This window comes from Sus scrofa, chromosome 2 (assembly GCF_000003025.6).
Source record: "Sus scrofa isolate TJ Tabasco breed Duroc chromosome 2, Sscrofa11.1, whole genome shotgun sequence".
In the NCBI taxonomy this organism is placed as follows: domain Eukaryota; kingdom Metazoa; phylum Chordata; class Mammalia; order Artiodactyla; family Suidae; genus Sus; species Sus scrofa.
The window spans coordinates 125,675,101-125,696,604 of NC_010444.4; the positions used below are offsets into that span (position 1 = coordinate 125,675,101).

General features: G+C 40.2%; 1 protein-coding gene across 1 annotated transcript in view; it reads left to right on the forward strand.

The window, feature by feature from the left end:
* The window catches only part of LOC100525452 (zinc finger protein 474), a 136,530-nt gene that overhangs the window by 91,954 nt on the left and 23,072 nt on the right, over window positions 1-21,504 (forward strand). The window contains exon 7 of the mRNA XM_021084681.1: window positions 15,374-16,621. Within this exon, the coding sequence (XP_020940340.1) occupies window positions 15,587-16,621 (1,035 nt within the window). The 5' untranslated portion in view covers window positions 15,374-15,586. The remainder of the gene's footprint in view (window positions 1-15,373; window positions 16,622-21,504) is intronic.

Genomic DNA, 21,504 nt, shown 5'->3' on the forward strand with positions numbered 1-21,504 from the left:
GTCAGGTTCTTAATTTGATGAGCCACAGTGGGAACTGTACCATAAGTTTGTTTTCTATGTCTGTGAGTCTGTTTCTGTTTTGTAAATAAGTTCATTGTTTCATTTTTTTTTTTAGCTTCCACATGTAAGCTAAAAATTATAATACTTGTCTTTCTCTGTCTGGCTTACCTGCTTAGTATGATAATCTCTAGGTTCATCCATCTTGCTGAAAATGGCTTTATTTCATTCTTTTTTATGGCTGAGTAATATTCTATTGTGAATATATACCACATCTTCTTTATCCATTCATCTGTTGTTTCCATGTCTTGATTGTTATAAATAGTGCTGCTATGAATATTGGGGTGCATGTATCTTTTTATATTAGAGCTTTCTCTGGGTATATGCTCAGGAGTAGAATTGCAGGATCACATGGTAACTCTATATTTAGTTTTTTAAGGAACCTCCATTCTGTTTTCCAAAGTAGCTGCACCAACTTATGTTCCCACCAGCACAGAAGTGTTTGTTTTTCTTCCCATCCTCTCCAACATTTATTACTTGTAGACTTTTTCATGATCATCATTGTGACCAGTGTGAAGTGATTGTAGTTTTGATGTGTAGTAATGATATTGAACATCTTTTCATGTGCCCGTTGGCCATCTGTATGTCTTCTTTGGAGAAATGTGTATTTGGGTCTTCTGTATATTCTGTTTCTCATGCTTAACTTATTTATTCTGATGTTTCATGGTGCTGCTCAACTTCACAACTCTTTCTCAGTGTCCTCTCTGTTTTAGCAACCATTACTATTACCCTTCCAAAGAGAAGAATTATAATTGGGCCAGTTCATCTGTTTATGTTAGGTCATGTCATAGACTATAGATGAGCCTACAATGGATAGCCTTTGTGACCAGCTAGGATGCAATCAGTGACCAGCTCGGATGCACTCATCCAGTGACCAGCTCGGATGCAATCAGCTAGGGTTTGGGGATTGAGCAATAGGCTAGAGAACATGAGTACCAGGCCCACCTCTCCTAAGTGGTGACAGGTTTCTTTAGGAGGGGCTAACAGTGTGACAAGCCACATGATTAAAATATTCCATACTGGTTTGATTTGATAATTTTAGAAAATGTACTCATATTTCTCATAACTTTTCAGAATTTTTTCCTTGTCAGGACTACAGGTCTTTTAATGAAATGTGAATAAAATGTGATTTTAATTAGCTTCAGTATAAGAACTTTAGAATTCCTTAGATTGCTTTAGAAAAAAAGGATTTTAAAAATCTATGATTAGTCTAATTCCTTTTTTAGCCTGCTTATTTATGAAAATATGGGAAAGAAGACCTACTAAAACCATCTAATAACAATTATGATATCATACTTGCCTCCTACCAGACAGTGTGCTAAGCACTTTATATTACTTTTAATCCTTACAATAACCCTGCAAGATATTATCACCCTACCAAACATAAGGTGAAACTGAAGCACAGAGAGGTGACATAGCCCAGGATTCTATAGCTGACATACATTTTGGAGCTACTGTTTGAACTAGATCCAAGTTTACAGGAAGGACATGCAAAAGTACTTTAAAGTGGAGACTAAGAGAGTACTATTTAATTCTTGGCTATAAGCTACATTTTCTGCTTTTTCTTAGCAAATTAGACTCTACTAGTGTATTTGAGTTTTCTCAATTTGGACTTTACTTCCCAGATGTGATGATGTAATCTTGATTAAGATATGAATGATCTGAGCCCATAACCCACAGAAGGGGGAATGGGAATTGATTTAGCATCCAAAGGGAAGATGCTACTGAAAATCAATACTTTCATTCTTTAAGTTCTGTCTAAATACAACAAAATTCTACAGCAGAAAGTTCGCTTTCTAGTCCAGAAGTATTTGTCAAGGTTTTTAGCAAAAGTGTTTAGACACATGTCAGCTACTAATAACGTAAGATGGGACACGGAGGCAACATTGAACCAACATTAAACGAAATTTCAGGATTGGAAGAAACATATAAGTATGGCTTTGTATAGAACACATAGTCTCAAGAAGTTAGGTACAAATTACATTTTGTAAATCAGAGGGATCTATCTTCCTACGAAAAGTTTTATTTTAGAGTAAACTCTGCAATGGATCTTTTTAGGAAACCAAAGAACTAACTTGACCTGATCTTTAAATGTTAAATGTTGATACTTTCCAGATTTCCTCATTCATGATCTTTTTTAAATTGTGTGTTATATATGAAAGAAAATCTATAAAAGTTCTCCATTTCCTATAGGGATATCAAAATTCTTGATATTAGTTATAAGGCTTTTCATAATTTGTTCCCAACTTCCCTTCCCAGTTACTTATATTAATTAGTCACCATTATTTTCCCTCTATCGTTTCACCCAATACCCTTCCGACTACCCATCTACACACACACACACACACACACACACACACACACACACACAAACTCATGCATATACATATCCACTTAGAGTTCCCATCCACTTAGAGTGTTCATATCCCTCAGCACACTCAGACCCACACACCTACATTTCTACACACTCACACTCATCTACTCACATTGTCAACCCACACCCCAGTCACTGACACCTATCTACACACACACACACACATTCACTTACATCTATACGCATACCACATCTGACAATTCACACATCTATCTGTACCCTCACATCATAACCATCCAGTCACCATCTCCACGCACTCACACTCATACACATACCCATAATCCCACCTGTCTGCTTACATTGGTCCTCCCAGACCCACCAAATAATAGTCATCTACACACCCATATTCACACACATACACATGTTCCTCCATCCACATACTCATCTACTCACATCCATCTGTTCACACCTAATTACATCCCCATACCCATTCACTCGTACACATACCCACCTACTCATAGGCATACACACACTCATACCCCTCCTCCACGAACCCCCTCCACCACACACACCATACCCACCTATCCTTGCCACAAACCAAGTCCCACAATTTTTCAAGCATATCATGCTCTTTTAGTTCCCCAGATCTTTGTGTGTGTTACTCTCTCAACTGGAAATGTTTTTCCTCTTCTCTCCCCATCTAACTTCTGTTTATCTTTCAAGCACCACCTCAAATGACTTTTTTTTTTTTTGCACACAAATGTTCATAATAGCTTAGTTTGTAAGAGCCAAACTATAATCAGCCCAATGTCCTTCAACAGATAATACAAAACATATATACCACAGAATACTGATCAAAACCTAAAAGCAGCTAATAGTTGATATATAAGAACTTGGATGAATCTCCAGAGAATTATGCAGAAAAAAATAATCCCAAAAGGTTATATTTTGTATGATTCCACTTATTAACATTTTGAAATGAAAAGTTTGAGAAATATAAGACAGATTAATGATTTCTGGCAAAAAGAGATGGGGACTTGAAGGGGAGAGTGGGAGGGATGAGGGTATAAAATGCAACATGAATAAAATGCAAGGATACTTATGTTCAAACTATTGACTACATGGTGCATATGAACACACATGGTAAAATTGTATAGAGCTTAATATACACACACATGTGGATACAAGTAAAAGTTAATTGTATTAGCATTAATGTTCTGGTTGAGATATTTTACTATAATGTTGCAAAATGTTATGATTGGGAGACTCGGGGAGAGGAAAAGGGGTCTCTATTATTTCTTTCAACTACATGTGAATCTACAAATCTGCATAAATTCTTTTTTTTTTTTTTTTTTTTTTTTTTTTTTTTGTCTTTTCTAGGGCTGCACCCATGGCATATGGAGGTTCCCAGGCTAGGGGTCTAATGAGAGCTGTAGCCACTGGCCTACGCCAGAGCCACAGCAACTCAGGATCTGAGCCATGTCTGTGACCTACACCACAGCTCACAGCAACACCAGATCCTTAACCCACTGAGCGAGGCCAGGAATCGAACCCACAACCTCATGGTTCCTAGTTGGATTCATTAACCATTGAGCCACGACGGGAACTCCTCATCAATTTTTAATATCTGGGTGACAACAGACATTTTAAAGGATCATGATATGATAAAACCAAACAGGACGAAATGCACCTAGAAAAACGTAAACTTCTGCCATTAGATCCAAATAGTTATTTGCCAACTGAGGGAGACCTGACTCAAGAGCAAATACTAGGACCACAGGTGTATTCTGGGGACACAATGATAAGGCAGACCAACCATTCATCCAGGATTTAAGTAACACACTCAGGCCAACGCTGAATTATTGAAAAGGTCTTTCTTCTTTCTTCTTCTTCTTCTTCTTTTTTTTTTTTTTTTTTCTTTTTAGGGCCACACCTGAGGCATAGGGAAGTTCCTGTGCCAGGGGTTGAATTGGAGCTGCAGCTGCAGCAACACTGGATCTAAGTCACAACTGTGACCTACCTCACAACTTGTGACAACACCAGATCCTTAACCCACTGAACGACACCAGGGATTGAACCTGCATCCTCACAGAACTTCATCTTCACAGACAACGTTGGGTCCTTAACCCACTGAGCCACAACAGGAACTTCTGAGTAGGTCTTTCTTTATGAAAGAGCACACAGGAAGGAAAACAGCAAGGAAAGTGGGTGACTACATTGTACTGATGCAATAATTTTTCCTGTATTACCCCCTTCTACCTTTGGAAAAGTTCCAGATATACCTTAATTATGGGCAAAATACTCATCCCCACTCACCTTTGTAGTGAAATGAAATCAATCTCAAAAATCAACCTCTTCTTTCTGAGTGCTATAGGCAGCATATCTAATGTTCCTATGCTAGTTGTACAGTATATTCCAAATTTCATTTTTGCTTTGCTTGTGTTTATATAGTGCATGCCCATTGGGTAATGATTTGGCTGAACAGGACTATGAACTATCGATGCCTTTTAATGGCATTACACAGAAAGCGTCATTGTGCAGCATATTCCTTTCTATGCTCAGGCTCTGGAGAGGAGGAAAACATTTCCCTTTTGGTTCAGTGACTGGGCCTATGGAATGAACGGACAAAAGACTGATAAATAAGAGAAAAACAAAGTTTATTAACAAGTGCATTGTGCATACACATGGGAGAACTCAGCAATGAGCACCTCAAAGGGTGGTCAAAACAAGAGGTTTATATAGCACCTTAACAAAGAACAATGAATCTGTGGAGAAGTGCAAGACAAGGTTGATTAAAGTCAGAGTTGTTTGCTGGTGATGAAGAGTTCTTCTCTTCCTGGTATGGGAAAAGGAGGCACCTTTACAAATTTATCTCCTGCTTTTTAGGCAAAGAGAGGGAGGGCAGAGAACTGTTCTTGTATCTGGCTTTTCATTTACTCAAAACAATCCTTACATCAAAGTATCAGCAGGCTGTGTCCCTTTTTGGATACCCTGTGCTTGTTTGTTTGCTCTTTCCAGCTTCTAGAGGCCACACACATTCCTAACACACAGCCCCCTTCCTCTGCTTTTAAAGTCAGTGATGGCTGCTTGAGTCCCCTTCCTCAGGTCCCATCTCTTTCACCAGGTTGGGAAAACATTCTCCACTCTTGAGAACTTGTGTGATTCGATTGGTTCCATCACTTCTCATCCTGCTTCCTCCAGAATATAATAGAGTTAAAATATAAGCCATGCTTTTCTACTGGTGAGCTGGTTGACATTGTCTTTTGCAGGTGGCACCTTGTCCTTAACATGCTAGATTGTCCTTCTAGACTTAAAGTGGAGACGGAAAGACAGTGGGAACAATGAGGCAAAGAGAAAGAGAGCAGGAGTTCCCGTCATGGCGCAGTGGTTCATGAATCCGACTAGGAACAATGAGGTTGCGGGTTCGGTCCCTGCCCTTGCTCAGTGGGTTAACCATACAGCGTTGCCGTGAGCTGTGGTGTAGGTCTCAGACGCGGCTCGGATCCCTCATTGCTGTGGGTCTGGCGTAGGCCGGTGGCTACAGCTCCGATTCGACCCCTAGCCTGGGAACCTCCATATGCCGCGGGAGCGGCCCAAGAAATAGCAAAAAGACAAAAAAAAAAAAAAAAAAAAAAGAGAGAGAGAGAGAAAGAGAGCACAGAATGTGGGGTGGGAAAAGAGCCTGATGAAAGCATAAGAGGGTGAAAAATTCACAAAATTGATTTTAAATTGAATTCTCTTTGAATCAGATATTCCAATCTTTCTCACACTAAATGTGACTTAGAATGCACATGAATCTTCCTTTTGCTTACTAAAGAAAAGAGAACAAAGCAGTTGATACTCTCACTAATTTCCTCACTGTTTGATAATTATTGGGCATGGGGGTGGAAGGAGGCTTTCAGTAAACTTTAAGCCACAAAAAAAGAGTAAACTATAAGCTAAGAACACTTGCAGATAAAGAGCTGTCACCACAATTCATGTTTGGCCTGGGATCTGGGGATGTGGAAAATGAACAGACTTAAACCCCAGGAGATTCCTTTTAGTGGTTTCCTCCAACAGGGGATATCCTATGTAAGATTTCCTGAGCAGTAAGAGATTGTAGTTGAAGATTCTGAACCATCCACAAGTTCAAACCATCTGGCCTGTGAAAGAGTTCCTTGTTCACAAAATTCGGAGAAATTTAACGAATGACAATAGCTTTTTAATGACTTATTTACATAGGGGATGAGAGACCTGGGGAGAAGAGCAACAAAAAAGCCCATGTTCCGAAACAGCCTTCAGCTGGTGGGCGTTCACAAACGGAACTCTGGATCTCCAGAGCCACCACCAGAGAAGACATGCTAAGTGCATCAGAAAATAGAGGCGCATTCATTCACACACACAGCCGAAACCCAGCCGACCTTAGGGGCTTGGCCCTGTTTTTGATTTTCTTCCCAGGGATTTTCCTCGGAAACAGCTCTGGGTGGAGAGAGCATTATTAATGAAGGGTGTTGATGTCTGTAATGAATGGTTATGATGATCAATTTAAGTGTTAGCCAGGCTTTGGGAGGTACCAACCTCCCAGAGGTGGGTAGAGCTAAGGCACAACTTTGAGGCTTTTGTAGGCTGAATGCGTGATGTGGTTAAAAAAGCCTCCTCCAGGATACAGTGAGGCCCATCTGTCTTATGCCAGTCTATCTTGGCCAAGAAGCTCCCTTGAAGGGCAACTGTATTCTTCATTTTGTTTGTTTCCACCTGGAGGCACTAGTCTAGTGACTGCACTTCTGACACTAATACTTTGTGGTTTGGAAATCTGTGCCAAAGATATTGCGCTGAGTTAGCCCTCTGAGACAGTCAATCAAGAGTGTGAAGACAGTGGGAATTCTGTGTAAGCATATCACATGAAGGGAACTGGTAAACAATGAATTTGCCATTTTTTTTTTAACTTAATATGAAATTGAGGGTATCTGTAGTATTTCCCCCATTATTTTTTTATTATCTTAATACACCAAATTTAGAAACTTAATGGACATTGGATATCTCATTTTTTGTTGAGAAGGAATTACCATGCTGTCCTTATACATTTCTAGTTCAAACTAACTTATAGATGGTACTTGACAAAATAGCATAGCAGAAAGGAAACATTCACCAAAGTCTATAATCCCTACAAGGAAGCATAATTCTCTGAGGAAGTACTTCCAGCCCAAATCTTGGAAATGTAACAATAGTCCATATTATAAATAGCTTATTTATGGTTCTTTTTATTGACTGGTTCTTTCTTTAGACTAATAACCTAAGATATCCACCGTTCTTCATCTGGGAAATCATTTAATGGTAAATCAAGGGCCTCTGACAAAAGGAGAAGAGTAGCTCTTATTATATCAATGGATTACTAAACATTTATGGGAATGCTTCCAAAAAGTTCAGATGGTCTCCAAAACAATTTCTTGCCTGTTTGTGTTTTTCTTTTTCCGTTCTTTCTCTTTTTTTTCTTCTTCTGTCATCTCTCCTGTGGCTGATCTAAACACAGGCTGCTTGATTTTTTTTTTTCTTTCTTTCTGAAATTAGATTCATCCTCTCCTATGACCCTTTAATAATGTATGAAAATTCTTTCTCAGTTCACTGGTTCTTTTAGCCTTGGATATTTCCCTTCCTCCTTGAACTAAGTATTTTAACCTCACTCAGCTTTCATTAGGAAGATTCCCTTCTGAATTTTACTAATAAATATGTCATGTTTTTAGTAATTATCTCCCATAGAAAAGACTTCAGTTGGATTCTCGGTTTTCTGGGGGAAGTGCTCCTTAAAATGATTTTCACATATTTAATTGAGGAGAAAAAAAATGGAGGAAAGGTGAGTTCCTGTTGTGGCTCAGTGGTTAACGAACCCAACTAGTATCCATGAGGATGCAGGTTCAACCCCTGGCCTCACTTGGTGGGTTAAGGATCCGGTATTTCAGGGAGCTGTGGTGTAGGTCAAAAACGAGGCTCAGATCCTGGCCTGCAGCTACAGCTCTGATTTGACCCCTCTCCTGGGAACCTCTGTATGCCGCAAGTACAGCTCTAAAAAGACCAAAAAAAAAAAAAAAAAAAAAAAGGAAATGTAGGAAAGGGACATTTTAAAGCAAGAATCACAAAAAGTCACAAACTCAAGTGCCTTTAAGAATCAATCACGAATTGTGAATTAATGAACAAGGGGCTGATGAACTTTGCAAGAGTGAAGACTGGCTGTCTTTTCTATCAGCTCAGCCCTTAGTCAGTATCCCAGCTTATGTGGGATGTTGCAACACTGGAAGATGGGCTCTATGGCCTGATATTCCCTTTTTCAAAGAAAACAATAATCCTGATTTTGTGTGACATCTCTCAATTTTAAGATAATGGCAACTAATTCAAATATTTAATATTTGAGAAATATTTGAAATATTTAGTATTTCTCTCTGTAGGCCAAAGAGAATACATCTATGAATCAGATCTGGCCTATGAACCATTGCTTTAAAGTCTTTAGAAAGAGCTATTGAAATAGTTATTTTATTGGAATAGAACTACCCCAAATGTCAGAAAAAATGGTATATGGATTTGTTATTCATTGGCCTGACTCTTCCCCCTTCTTTTATGTCTTTTGAATTTCTATACATTTTATGCTTCTAATGTGACTATACTGGTGGTTTCCATAACTAGTCCTGTGCCACTTCAGATGACAGTATTACAATTACACGGTCATACCTGTGTGACATTTATGACTCTTGCGTACCCTGTAATTTGGATGCTCCATATAGGGTGAGAATTACAGTCTTGGCCTAACAATAGCTTTCATAGGATGATATTATGAACCTTAACAACATAAAATGTCCTTGCAAAAGGCTCTACTTAGAAGCATCAAGAGTGCATTTCTCCCATTTTCTGTTTTCATTGCTTTCCTAACAGTATATATAGACTCTTATGTTCACACCTGACAATTAGATTGAATAAAAGTAAAAGAACTTATATCTTGGTTTAAAATTCTTTACAGTGGAGAGTCAAGGACGGGAAATTCTTCATTGACTATTATATATCAGTCTGGGAATGTTAGTATGGATAGCATATTCCCTTGAAGTCATGCCTCAGGCTAAATAGCTTTTCTGAAAGTGTTTCCACTTTTTACCTTTCAGACACTGCTTCTGTCTTGCCCAAACCAAACCACCTCCAGTTCCCAGTTGTTGTTTTCATGCACATCAGAATTACTGAGGACTGCAAATGCCGCTGGCCCAGATGCTACCCAGAAAGGAATGCAGAGAACTAGCCAGGGTGAGCTGAACCAGCTTCCCTTAACACTTTCTAGTCATCCCTGGTCTATGGATGGGATGGCTTTACTCTGACTCCCTCTGTGGCAGTGGCAGTCGGCAATGGAAGAGTATTATATAAAATTGGGGAAAATATGAATATGCTTAAAATGCCAGGTTTCCCTTTATGATTTAATTCATTTGGTCAAAAATGGAAGAGCAGCACATTCTAGCTCTTGAAGGGGACTGATGATATAAACATAAAAATACATTTCAGTAGTCTGAATGAGGGTTGACTATTAAGAATCACATTATTTTCTAAGATGCTATGAAATAATTTGAGTTATATTTATTGTAGTAGTAAGGTAATACACAGCTTGAATATCACAGATTTTTAATACTTATATTCTGAGAGTGGTTGTACTAGTCAGGAGACAGAAACCATACTAGTTATTTAAACAGAGAGAATATAATGTAAAGAGTTGTTAACTGAGAATGAAGTTGTTACTTAGTTAACTAGCAGGATGAAAAGAGGACACTACTATATAAGGGAGGTGGCAGCTACCATCCCTAGGCCTGAAGGATCAGAGGAAAGACGTTTGAATTATTAAAACTTAGAAACGTAAAAGAAGCATCCTATGAAGCTGAAAATCTGATTTCAAAGAGAAGAAAAGACTGGCTGATGGTACTGTCTGATGGGGGAGGGGAAGTAAGTGATTTACAAACACTGGAAAAACTGTAAGCTGGTTTCAGTTGCTGCTACAGGAAATAACTGCTTCTGCTGAAACAAAAAGGTATTGCTGGGTGATACAGGGCCCAAAAAGCAGACAGAAAGCCCTTTAAAAAGGAGTAAGCCCTCTCTTTCTCTAACCTTGCGTTTTCTCTCCAGCGCCACTAATTGGTAGAACATAATGCAGAGCCAGCTGGCAAAGCAGAAATAGGGTGTGCAGAGTCATAGTGCTAGCCTCACCAAGTTGGATATAGAGAGTATGGAATACAGAGATAATCTGCTAATAACTGGCACAACAACGATGCCTCTTAGCTCTTGCAGAAGCTCATGGAAAAAAATAGGATTCTATTCTCCTGAAGCAAAATGTAATTAAAATTTTCTTCAAAAAAAAATAATTCTGGGTTAATGATCCAGCTTGTCTCTGTGGAGGTGCAGGTGGTGCTGCTATAGCTATAGTATAGGTTACAGCTCTGGCTTGGATCTCCCTAGCCTGGGTACTTGCATATGCCACAGGTGAGGCAGAAAAAGATAAATAAATTTCTAAAAATTGTTTAAAAAATCCTGGAAGAGGAAGTATTTTTCAGTCAGTTTCTTAAGAACCATTGGCTCAGTATTTACAATTTTAAGCTTTTTTATTTCTAATTTTTTAGGGAAAAGCATATATTTAATAAGTCAATTTTGCCCCATAAACCCTCTCAAAGTTTTTTCCTCATCAAAAATATCCTGAAATTTGAAATATCACTATTAGAATTCATTTTGTACCTAGCCAGTAACTATAACTCAATAGTAGGTTTTCATGTGAGTAAAAAACTCTTAAAAAGGAGCTAAAATACAAGTAAGTATTCGTTTCTCTTATGTTAGTGAGGCCCCAGGAAGACACTCCAGAGCTAAAGTAATCTGGACCAAGATGATGGCTAGAGCTCCAGCCATCAGACATTAGTATGAAGGAAGGGAAGAGGAGCAGGTCGTATCCTCTGCTTGCAAGAAGAGTTTTTATAAGTCCCACACAGTACTTCCACTAGCTCCAAAGAAGCCCGTAGACTTTTGGCTGGGAAATCATGCGCCCAGCTAGAAAGTGGGGGCTCTGTTAACTTGAGGGTGTTGAGCAGAATAACTGTTGGTAGGGAACAAGCTGTCTCTGCCAGGCTCTGGGAGGTATATTACCTCATCATTCATAAGCCTTGGTGTAAAAGAGTCTATCAGCTCTTTTTTGAAAGCTAGATTTCATAGGTAAGGAAGACTGGAGTATATAAGGGGGTACCAGCAGGGGAGGCTGCTGAATGGGTGGGTGGAAGATACTGAAGACAAACCTCCTCTATTTTATAACTTTCCTCAGAGCCAGCATAAACCCCAGCTCTATCTTTTTTATTTATTCCTTTGTCCATTTAAAGAATTTAGATTCTAGGCGTTCCCGTCATGGCTCAGTGGTTAACAAACCCGATTAGGAACCATGAGGTTGCGGGTTTGATCCCTGGCCTCACCCAGTGAGTTAAGGATCCAGCATTGCTGTGAGCTGTGGTGTAGGTCGAAGACACAGCCCAAATCCCACGTTGCTGTGGCTCTGGCATGGGCCAGCGACTACAGTTCTGATTAAACCCCTAGCCTGGGAAACTCCATATGCCATGGAGGCAGCCCTAAAAAAATAAAAAGACAATACATAAATAAATAAATAAGATTCTATGCTAACAGAAAAGGGGTCATATTATCACTTATATTTATTTTGTTTCAAAGGACTAAATTATTTTTAAAAAGATTTAATCACACTTTTGCTTGTGTTCTTTCCTCTCTTGTTCAGAGAAACACCTCCTAATGCTCAGATGGGGGTTTGGATTTCCATGGGTATTATATTCATCTTTGTGAGTTTGCCTCTCCCTTCCCATGAACCCCAAAGGGCATGGAAAAATGGCATCACATTGATAAAACGTGATGCCTTCCAAGACATTCTTTAAATGGCCTATGTGCAAATATGGTCAAAATGAATAATTCAGGCCAATTGGAGTGAACAGATGCTTGGGGTAAAACTGGCTGGCTTTGCAAAGTGGTTCTCTTTATAAACTAGCAACATTACTTTACGACGTGTCTGGGTGACAGGCCAAATTCTTAAGTGATTTAAGTGTATGTATTTAGTATTTTCCAGAACTTTTACTTTTAGAACTAACTTATAGGATGGAACAGCTTGGCCATGCTGTGCCTTGTCACATTGCCTTAGCAGAGTCACTGGCAAAAATATCATAAATTTCTCCAGTAGACACCTAATTTCCCCAAAACTTCACTCGTTTCTAGCTACCCCATTGTTCATACATTGATACAGTAAGACAGTTTTCAAGAGGACATTGGATGAGGAAAGAGGATGATAAAAAAAGAAAAGAAAAGATGAAGATTCAGTGGGAATTTTAATGATGCTTTGTTGTGTTTGCTACAGAGAAAATATTTGTAGAGACACACATATGCATAAAGATCCATCCCTTATCAAAATGGTGAAAAGGCTACTAACTGAATGCCGTCTAGCCTTTTTGGGCTGCCTTGACTTTCTCCCTGCACCCTCTAGAGCACCCTAATTCCCCTCACCCACCCCCATCCCCTGCTAATAGTGTTTATTTTTCTTAAAGATGTTGGTGAGGTCAGGAAAAGGATATGTATTGTACATTACACAGAGAAAATTTTAGAAAACCACTTACAGCAAAACAAAATGATCCCTGTCCATTAAGGAAAAACTCTGTCTTCAATAGCCCAAATTTCTCACCTGCTTTTTCCATCTCAGAGACTTCTCTTCTGTGCCCCCTTCCCCTCCCCCTTTTACCTCTTCCTTCTTCTAAAGGGGAGCATAAAAGCAAGTGAGAGCTTAGTTACCTTCCCATGGGGCATATGAATTGTACATTAAAACCGGGATAAAAACTTAAGAGAAGAAGCTCTGCCGGTGGAATTTTGGTCAGAATGAATAATGGAAAGACTCGAGTATTGGAGCCAAAGAGAGCTGGAACTGATTCCCAGTTCTGTCATTTAGAAACTGACTGTCTTGGGCAAGTTACTTGTCTTCTCTGAGTCACAGTTTCTTCATTTATAAAACTGAAATAGTAATACCTGCCTCATAATCATTTGAGAATTAACTGAAATTATGTGCATAAAAAAACTAGTACAATATCTAATGCATAGTTGACATTCTGTAAATATTATCTTACTTTATGATAAGGGGCAAGCCATGAGGCTTTCCCAGTATTTTCATGTGTTGCGCGAGCCAGTTTAGGGGAAGTAAGTTTGATTGCACTGATTTTTTTCCAATCTATCTTCTTAAGTATTTTTGCTGTTTGCAACTTCCTGATACCAAGGCAAATGAGAAACTAAAACTAAAACAGGAGATCCTCCGTGAACAAGAAATCAGAACCAATAAAGCAGAGTGGGGAATTATTTCACCCATGTGCTGATTAAAACCTAATGAAATAATTTTACTGGATTCCTTGTGTTCTCTAGAGCCACTTTCTCTGTTGGATGTTGCTGATCAAGTGATAAATTGTGTTTCTTCAAGCTTCATTTTCTGTGTTGGTCATTCTGTTTGGGGCCAACACATTCTTGTGTCACGTGTTAATATCACTGTCTTAGGATCTGTCAAAATGAAGAATAACTTCCTTTTCTGTGCCAGATCGGATTTGATAGCCCTAATTACAAAGATTCAGATCTTTCTTGGCATCAAAATATAGGAACTGGACACAAATCTCACAACTCTTTTGTCCCTTGTCAAACGCAACACCCACGGAGTGTTTCGGTGTTACCAGCATGGCTGTCCTTGCTCTGTCTGAAATCAAGTGTCTGCTGTGGCCTGCAGGGTCCAGACTCAGATCAGGTGCTACTTCCTCTGTGATTGGGAGCCAATGCTAAAAAGCCTCAAATCCAGAGTGAGGTCATCCTTCAGGAAATGAAGACGGTCCTAAGACTTTTGAAAATAATCTTTTTTCTATCTAGATTGTAGACCCGGGGTAAAACTGACTCATGCCTTTCCCCAAGGTAAAAACTCCTTTGGCTTCTGCCCAGAGTGAGATCTTATCAGCCCTTTCTCCTGGTTCAGGAAAACTGTTGGCCATGTTTTTTATGAAAGATATTTATAACATAGAAAGACAGTCAAATAGATAGATAATACCTATATAGATATGTATATCTATATAAAATAAGAACGTGAACCCAATAGCTATGAAAAAAAAAAAAAAAGCATCAAGTGAAATCTGAGAAATTTCATCCCAGGGAGAATGTACAGATATACCAACTGGAAGACATAGCCTTGGGTTGCATTCTTGGCTTGACAGTTATGGCCACAATTTATCAGTACTCCAGTCCTATAGTGAAGAAGATTGGATACCTGGTAGGTTACAAGAATTTTACCCCTTTCTCTTTAAAGGTTTCCCTGATAATCCTTTTATTCACTATTGAATTACTTCTTCTGTAGGGTCCTTAACCTTAGCGCCATGGACACTCAAAAAATCTGGCATATCACTATAGCTCAAGTAAAATATAAATCACAACTATAAGTAAATGATAAATTATTTCAATAAAATTAATTTTGCCTGTAATAGTAAGAATTTTATTTTTTCCTTTTACAATTGTTCTCTGGGAGGAGGTCTACCGGCTTCAAAGAACAGACAAAGGGATCCACGTCACTGAAAAGAGTCCCTAAGGTAGTGGAAAGAGGTCTTTTTACAATACCTGCAGTTTCACTAATCTAGTTTTCACAGGTCTTGGTTCTCTTCTCTGTGATCTCACCACCATGCCTGTTGGTTTTTGCCATATGTGTCTATGATGTACTGTAATTGTGCATCTTCCTTGGGCAGAGCATTGCTTTCAGTAACAGTGTAATTCAGAATGGAAAATTTATGCATATTTATTTCAACATTTACTGAATAAATCCTATGTGCTAATTACTGTGCTGGCCAAAGGGATACCAGTTCAAAGGAAAAGTCACTGCTTATTATCAACCTAAAATCTAAGAAGTAAGTGTGTGTGTGTGTGTGTGTGTGTGTACTAACTTCTTGATTTATGTTTCCCCTGCAGATCTTGGAGGCATCTGAGGTTTCATGGGGACTTTCCAGCATTCCAGACTGCTGCCCTGCAATGAAGCTCTGAGTCACGGTCTTTGGGTCTAAGGTACTGGCTACAATGTGGAACCCCAGCACAGCCAACCTGACTAACCTTCTCTCTAAGCAGAAGCCCAAAATGCGTCTGGCCTGAAATCAGAGCAAGCACTACAGAAAGACTTCTTTGTTAATGGAAAGAGGAAAGGAGAAAAGGGTTTCCAACAAATTGCAGCAGTGTTTCCATCATTCTAAAGAGCCCACCTTCCTTATAAACCAAGCTGTTCTATCTAGTGACTCCCATTCTAGCCTTTTGCCAGAAACAGAGCACGCCAATCCTGGTGAAAAAATAAAGACAAACCATCAGAAAAACAGACCTGGAACTGTGATACTCTCAAAACGGTCCATCAGGAGGATTATGTCAGAAAGCCAGCCCAGCCCCCCTGTGATCCCATCCCGCAGGCCTGGGTTCCGGGTGTGCTATATCTGTGGCCGAGAATTTGGGTCCCAATCACTTGGCATTCACGAGCCTCAGTGCTTAGAGAAGTGGCGTATTGAAAACAGCAAGTTGCCCAAGCACCTGAGGAGGCCAGAACCTTCCAAACCACCGCCTCTCAGGGGCAGTGGGTCCTACAATCTCCAGGCAGCAAACGAGGCAGCCTTCCAGAGTTCCCAAGCTCAGCTGCTACCCTGTGAATACTGTGGCCGCACGTTCTTGCCAGACCGGCTCCTTGTTCATCAGAGAAGCTGCAAGCCAAAGGGTGAGGGGCCCGGGGTAACAAACCCCAGTAGTTCTGATGATCTTGCTGGTCTCAAGAAAGCTTCTGGTGGCATCCCAAGCCGACCAAGGACCTTTATCTGCTATATTTGTGGTAGGGAATTTGGCACCCTGTCTCTTCCCATACATGAGCCCAAATGCCTGGAAAAGTGGAAAATTGAAAACAACCGGCTCCCCAGGGAGCTCCGCCGACCACTTCCACAGAAGCCTCAGCCCCCTCCAGCTGGGCAGTCCAACCAAGAAGGGCCAAGTCAAGCTCAGCTCGTGTCTTGCCCAAATTGTAGCCGGACCTTTGCCCCTGACCGCCTTCTGGTGCACCAGAGAAGTTGTAGAGCTCAACCTAGTGGCCCAAAAGTTCAGGATTTGACCTCAGAGAGTAAAGGTGGTCTAAAAGGGTCCCCTAAATCCAAACAGCAAAGGAACATGGCAGCACCCTCTGTGATTGATAAGGTAATTCATGCCACAGGAGATGCGTGGGATGGGCCTGGGAGTACATTTTAACTTCCCGGAGAATAAGAGAAAACTGTCCCCAGAATCAGCTGCCTCGACTCCTAGGATGGTTTCTTTCAATGTCTTGTTTCTGCCTCAATGCAGCCTTTTCAAATGGATCCCTTGTCAGACACCAGGGGCTATATTTCTGTTGGCAAATTAGATGTAAAAACATCCTCGCCTGGTGTATTCGTAGTCCTCTTCCATCCTGCTGCCTAAAAGAGAGATGGACTTCTTTCCTCTCTGATCCCTCATACCAATAATCCTTGGGAGAGACTGTTATTTGAAAATGAGTCAGTAATGCTGTGTCTACATTACCGAGATATAGTTCCCATTCCAACAGCCAATATTTATTACCGGTTTATTTTAGTCATCTACCTTAGGAATTCATTTTTGGCAATGCTGAGTTATGCTGAGTTTATGTTACTAAAATAGAATCTGTGTCAAAAACCCCAAATGACTTTAGCAGTAATTAAACACTGGAGCACTTGCAGAAATAAACATGCTCTAAAATGCAGCATGTTTTTCTTTTAATACTTAACATGGTTGTCATGTGTGGGGAATTAACCCCAGGGCAGACCCAAAGCCAGCTAGGTGTGTTCATGGATCTGGGAAGTGCTGAATTCCTGCTGCTGCTCTGTACCCCATGTTTGAGTCAGACACCAGGCTGTGGCCCCTGACATGGGCAATTGTAAAGGAGTATTATCCCAGGGGTCCCCAACGTGTAGAGTGAAGTATTGTTGGGCCTTTACCTAAGGTGTCATCAACAACTGGAAAGGGGAAGGACGCTTATGAGTGTGGCTACCTGCAAGACAGGGTGTGGTCCTTGTGCTTTGTCCTACCGTGAAGCCAGGTATGTGGTTGTACTGTCCTGTGTCACACATTATGGGATGTCAAACCGAGAAATAGGAGGTGGTCCGTTCTTTTCTCTATGGCATTCGACTTGAAATCTCCCACTTGCAGGGGTTCTTTAAATGAACTATTTTCAGGAAACTAAGGTTATCCAAGCTACTGTAAAACAAAACAAAACAAAACAAAACAAACAAACAAAATTAAACCAGAAGGAATGGAGAATGGGGAGCCATCCTTTATTTTTAATCCAATTTTTCTTCCTTACTTTTTTATTGAACTACTTTGGCAAGTATTGGGTACTTTTCCCTAACTTCCATATTTAAAATAAAATGATCTCTCACTTACTGGTTTAGAAGATTCTAGGACAATGATCCTAAAGCCAAAGAGTCAGACTAATGGGCATATTTTCCAATGAACTTGAAGAAAGAACAGCTAGTTTCTTTGCCGAATGAAAACCCAAACTTGTAAGTGTGGCATGGGCTTTAGGCTGGTCTCATAAACATGAACTGTTTTTCTCATCTTCTGGCTGTTGCTTTCCTTCCAAAATGTGTGGGGTCTGGATTCAGAGAGCGAAAGAATCTATGTCTCAGAGCCACAAATCAGAAACTCACTTAGCATGCTGACTTCCAGCCCTGTTTCCTGATTATATGCATGTACTTCAAATGTTCTCATTACAGATCTCGAGATAGGGAAGAATGTGGTCAGGAGTCTCGTGCTTGTTGTTGTAACACATACTTTGTGCTCCCAAGAGTGGAGCCAGCAGGCTGCGAATAGCATGTTCTCACTCAGTCACTACTGCTGAAAGAGGCTGGCCTGGGCCCCCAGCTTCACAAGAGGACACCTCCTGACTCAATCCTCTGGAGGAAAGAATGTCAGGAGGAGAGGCCCGTGGTGGCTGTCAATGACTGATGCGTTTAGATCCGAGTACAGGGAGAGTCCGTCAGAACAGGGGCATCTAGAGGACATGGCTGCGTCAGAGCAGAGCCGAGCCTGCTCTCGACCTGAAAAGGCGCGTGTCAGTGAGAAACTGGCACACACTGCCGTCAGATGTGCGCTGGCCCATTGGGGGACCACACAGGCTTTCATGGAGGGTATAGAAAGGTCATCCAACATAGGGTCCCTGTAGCTGCCAGATTTAGAACAAGCCTGGGTTCATTAAAATGGAGAAAACTCCTAGGCTTCTGAGTGGCCCAAGATCTCTTGCCCCTTTATTCCTTCCTTTGAAAAAACTTTTGCCACTGCATTGTGCTTTGGGCAGAAAGCATCTCCTGGATAGTGTAGTTTCCTCTTTGGGCTATAATTTGACCCTGTCTATCGCTGTTTTTCTTTCTTTGTGTCATCTAAGATTTAGATAGTGCAGTGAATCATTCATTTCCATAAAGATCCCTGCCTTGTGCATTATTAAATTTCAGAATTTCATCTGCCTGTGGCGAACCAGCTTTTGGCTGACTATGACACACATGCTTCTTTTTTCAATTCAGACGTTTGCTTCGTTTCTTCTTTTATCAGTTAGGACTGTTTTCCTCTGGCATCCTTGATCTGACTTCACATTAGAATCAGCAGGTTTGCCTGATCTTCTCAGGGTGCTCAATCCTGAGTAAACTCAGGTGAGAAAAATATTTTCAGCATCATGATCACAGAACTTGGAAACAATTCACTGCACTTGGGCAACAATGACTGTTTCACTGGCAGAGTGTTTCCCTCCGCCGGGAATGTTCCTCCTCCATCGACTGGCTCGGTTCTCCGATGACACAGATGCTCCTCTTCCCTTCAATCAAAACTAAAAAAATGCCACTGAGACCACCCTCTTCCAAGTCGGCAGTGGGTGCCTTTGCCAGCTCTGCTTTGCCCTCTAACCACTGGATGGGCTTGAATTGTCCTGTTGCTTCTCATCCAAAATGTAGCGCTGAATTCTCACTCCCTGATCTCACAATGAAGTTGTGAAGGATACCAAGAGTATGTATGAGGACTAAAACTCTCAGTGAAGATTTTTATTTAATAGGTGTGACTCCCTGGGGTGTTGGTCTTCCTTTATACAAGTGTCCTAGCAGCCTCGTAGTCCTCTTCTTTCCTCTAAAAGAAGGAAAGCCTTAAAGAGTAATACCCAATTTAATAGATTTTAAAAGTCGTGTTCCAGACAAAATTTTGATGCATAGTATGGAAAAACATAGATCATCACTTTAAATTTTAATGTTGCATTTACTTAATGAGACCCTTTGATGTCTGCTTTAGCAAGCAATGTCCTAAGTGACACTAAAAGTACATGAAGAGAGGTCATTATTGCCCCTTATTTTAATGTGAGTGAATACATTTTAATATTTGTGAAAAATTACCCTTTTCTATAAGCTGATAGTGTTTCATTCTTTGACTTAAGGCCTTTCTGGCTAATTGGAACACAGATTGGCAAAGTTAAATATTACTACAACCCAAAATAAAGCCTTTGTTTAGTTCACTTTTATTAGTTACATAACATTTGGTGTTATTTTCTTAGTATTTTGCTTGTAACACGTGAAACACTGTTTCTAAAAATCCTGTAATATATTACAAAATAGGCATTATTTTCCTTTAGGGAATCTATCTCTTTTTTTTAAAGGTTAGTCTCCCTGAATATAGTTTTAAGCTACCTTTGACATCCTAGATGCTCAGGTTTGAGCTAAAAATCCCAGCGGACGCATCTCTAGCATCTGGTGCTGCCATCTGGTGTTTTCTTTGAATGTAATGTCTTCTACACTATCAAAAATGTTATTGCCTTTCTCTTTGTATTACCTCCAAATATATTTGAGAATGTCCCCTTGTAATACAGGCTCCGGTTGTTTCGGGCTACAGTTGTATGTTTGATTTAATATCATAAATGCTGTTCAGTGTCTCAGTATCTCATGCTCTAAAGGCAAACCTCTCAGTGGGAAAGTCACAAACAGAAAGATTCAGAAGGATAGGATGGCTGTTCTCACATTATCAGATGTTGTCTATGTATACGTGTGTATGTGTATCTACTGGGTGAAAGGTATTTGAAGTATATTAGGAGGTATGGAAGATGGAGTCCTAACTTTTATTGATTACCTTTATGATTAGTACTTTATATACACGTTCTCATTTGAATCTTCATAATATTATTGTAAGAAAGAGATTATTTCCTGCTTCCCAGGTGGGTGAACTGAGGCTAAACAATTAGCCCAGAGTCACAGAGCGGGTTCAGTAGTGGGTGTCAGAGCCACAGCTGTTTAATTCCAATGACCTACACCTTTTTATGTCACTAAAGAGAGAAGTATATGTGTGACACAAAAAGGATATGGCTACACTGACAGGCTTATGAGTGTTAATTAAGCAAGGTAAAGAGGACAGAAGTTTGTTTATTCAACAAATATTTATTGTTAAGCATTGGACTAAGTACTATATAGAGTTATTAAAAAAGACACATTTCTTGATCTCCTGGAATTATTAATCATATGGAAGAAAGGATATGAAACAAATGAAAATAAATATAAAATCTCAACTTGAGATGTAAAGTATCTAATGGCAGAGGTGGATGTTCAGATTCTTGGTTAGAGAAAACCTCTGGGGGAAGTGATATATCAGCTGAGATGTGAAAGGTATGAAAGTGTTAGCCGGGAGTCAGGATGTGGGGGGAAGAGAATGGCAGGCAGAGAAGATATTCTTGCCAAAGGCAGCATGTGTGCAGGCCTTGAGGTAAGGAGGATCTTAACATGGAGCTAAAAAGTCCACGTGTGTAGCCAGAGCCTAATGAAGGCGGGGACAGGCACACTAGATAAAGTGTGGAAACAGCACTGTTTCCTCCAGCTGCTCAGTGGACATAGGGAAATCAGTTATTTGGCTGTTGCAGGAATCCTGGAGAAAACAGATGGAAGCTTGGCCTAGGGTGTTAGTAGCAGAGATGAGATAAGATGTAGTGGGCAGAACCTGGTAATAGTTGGGATGTGGAAAGGGAAGGGAAGGAAGGTCAAGGGTGACCCTCAGATTTCTAGCTTGAACAA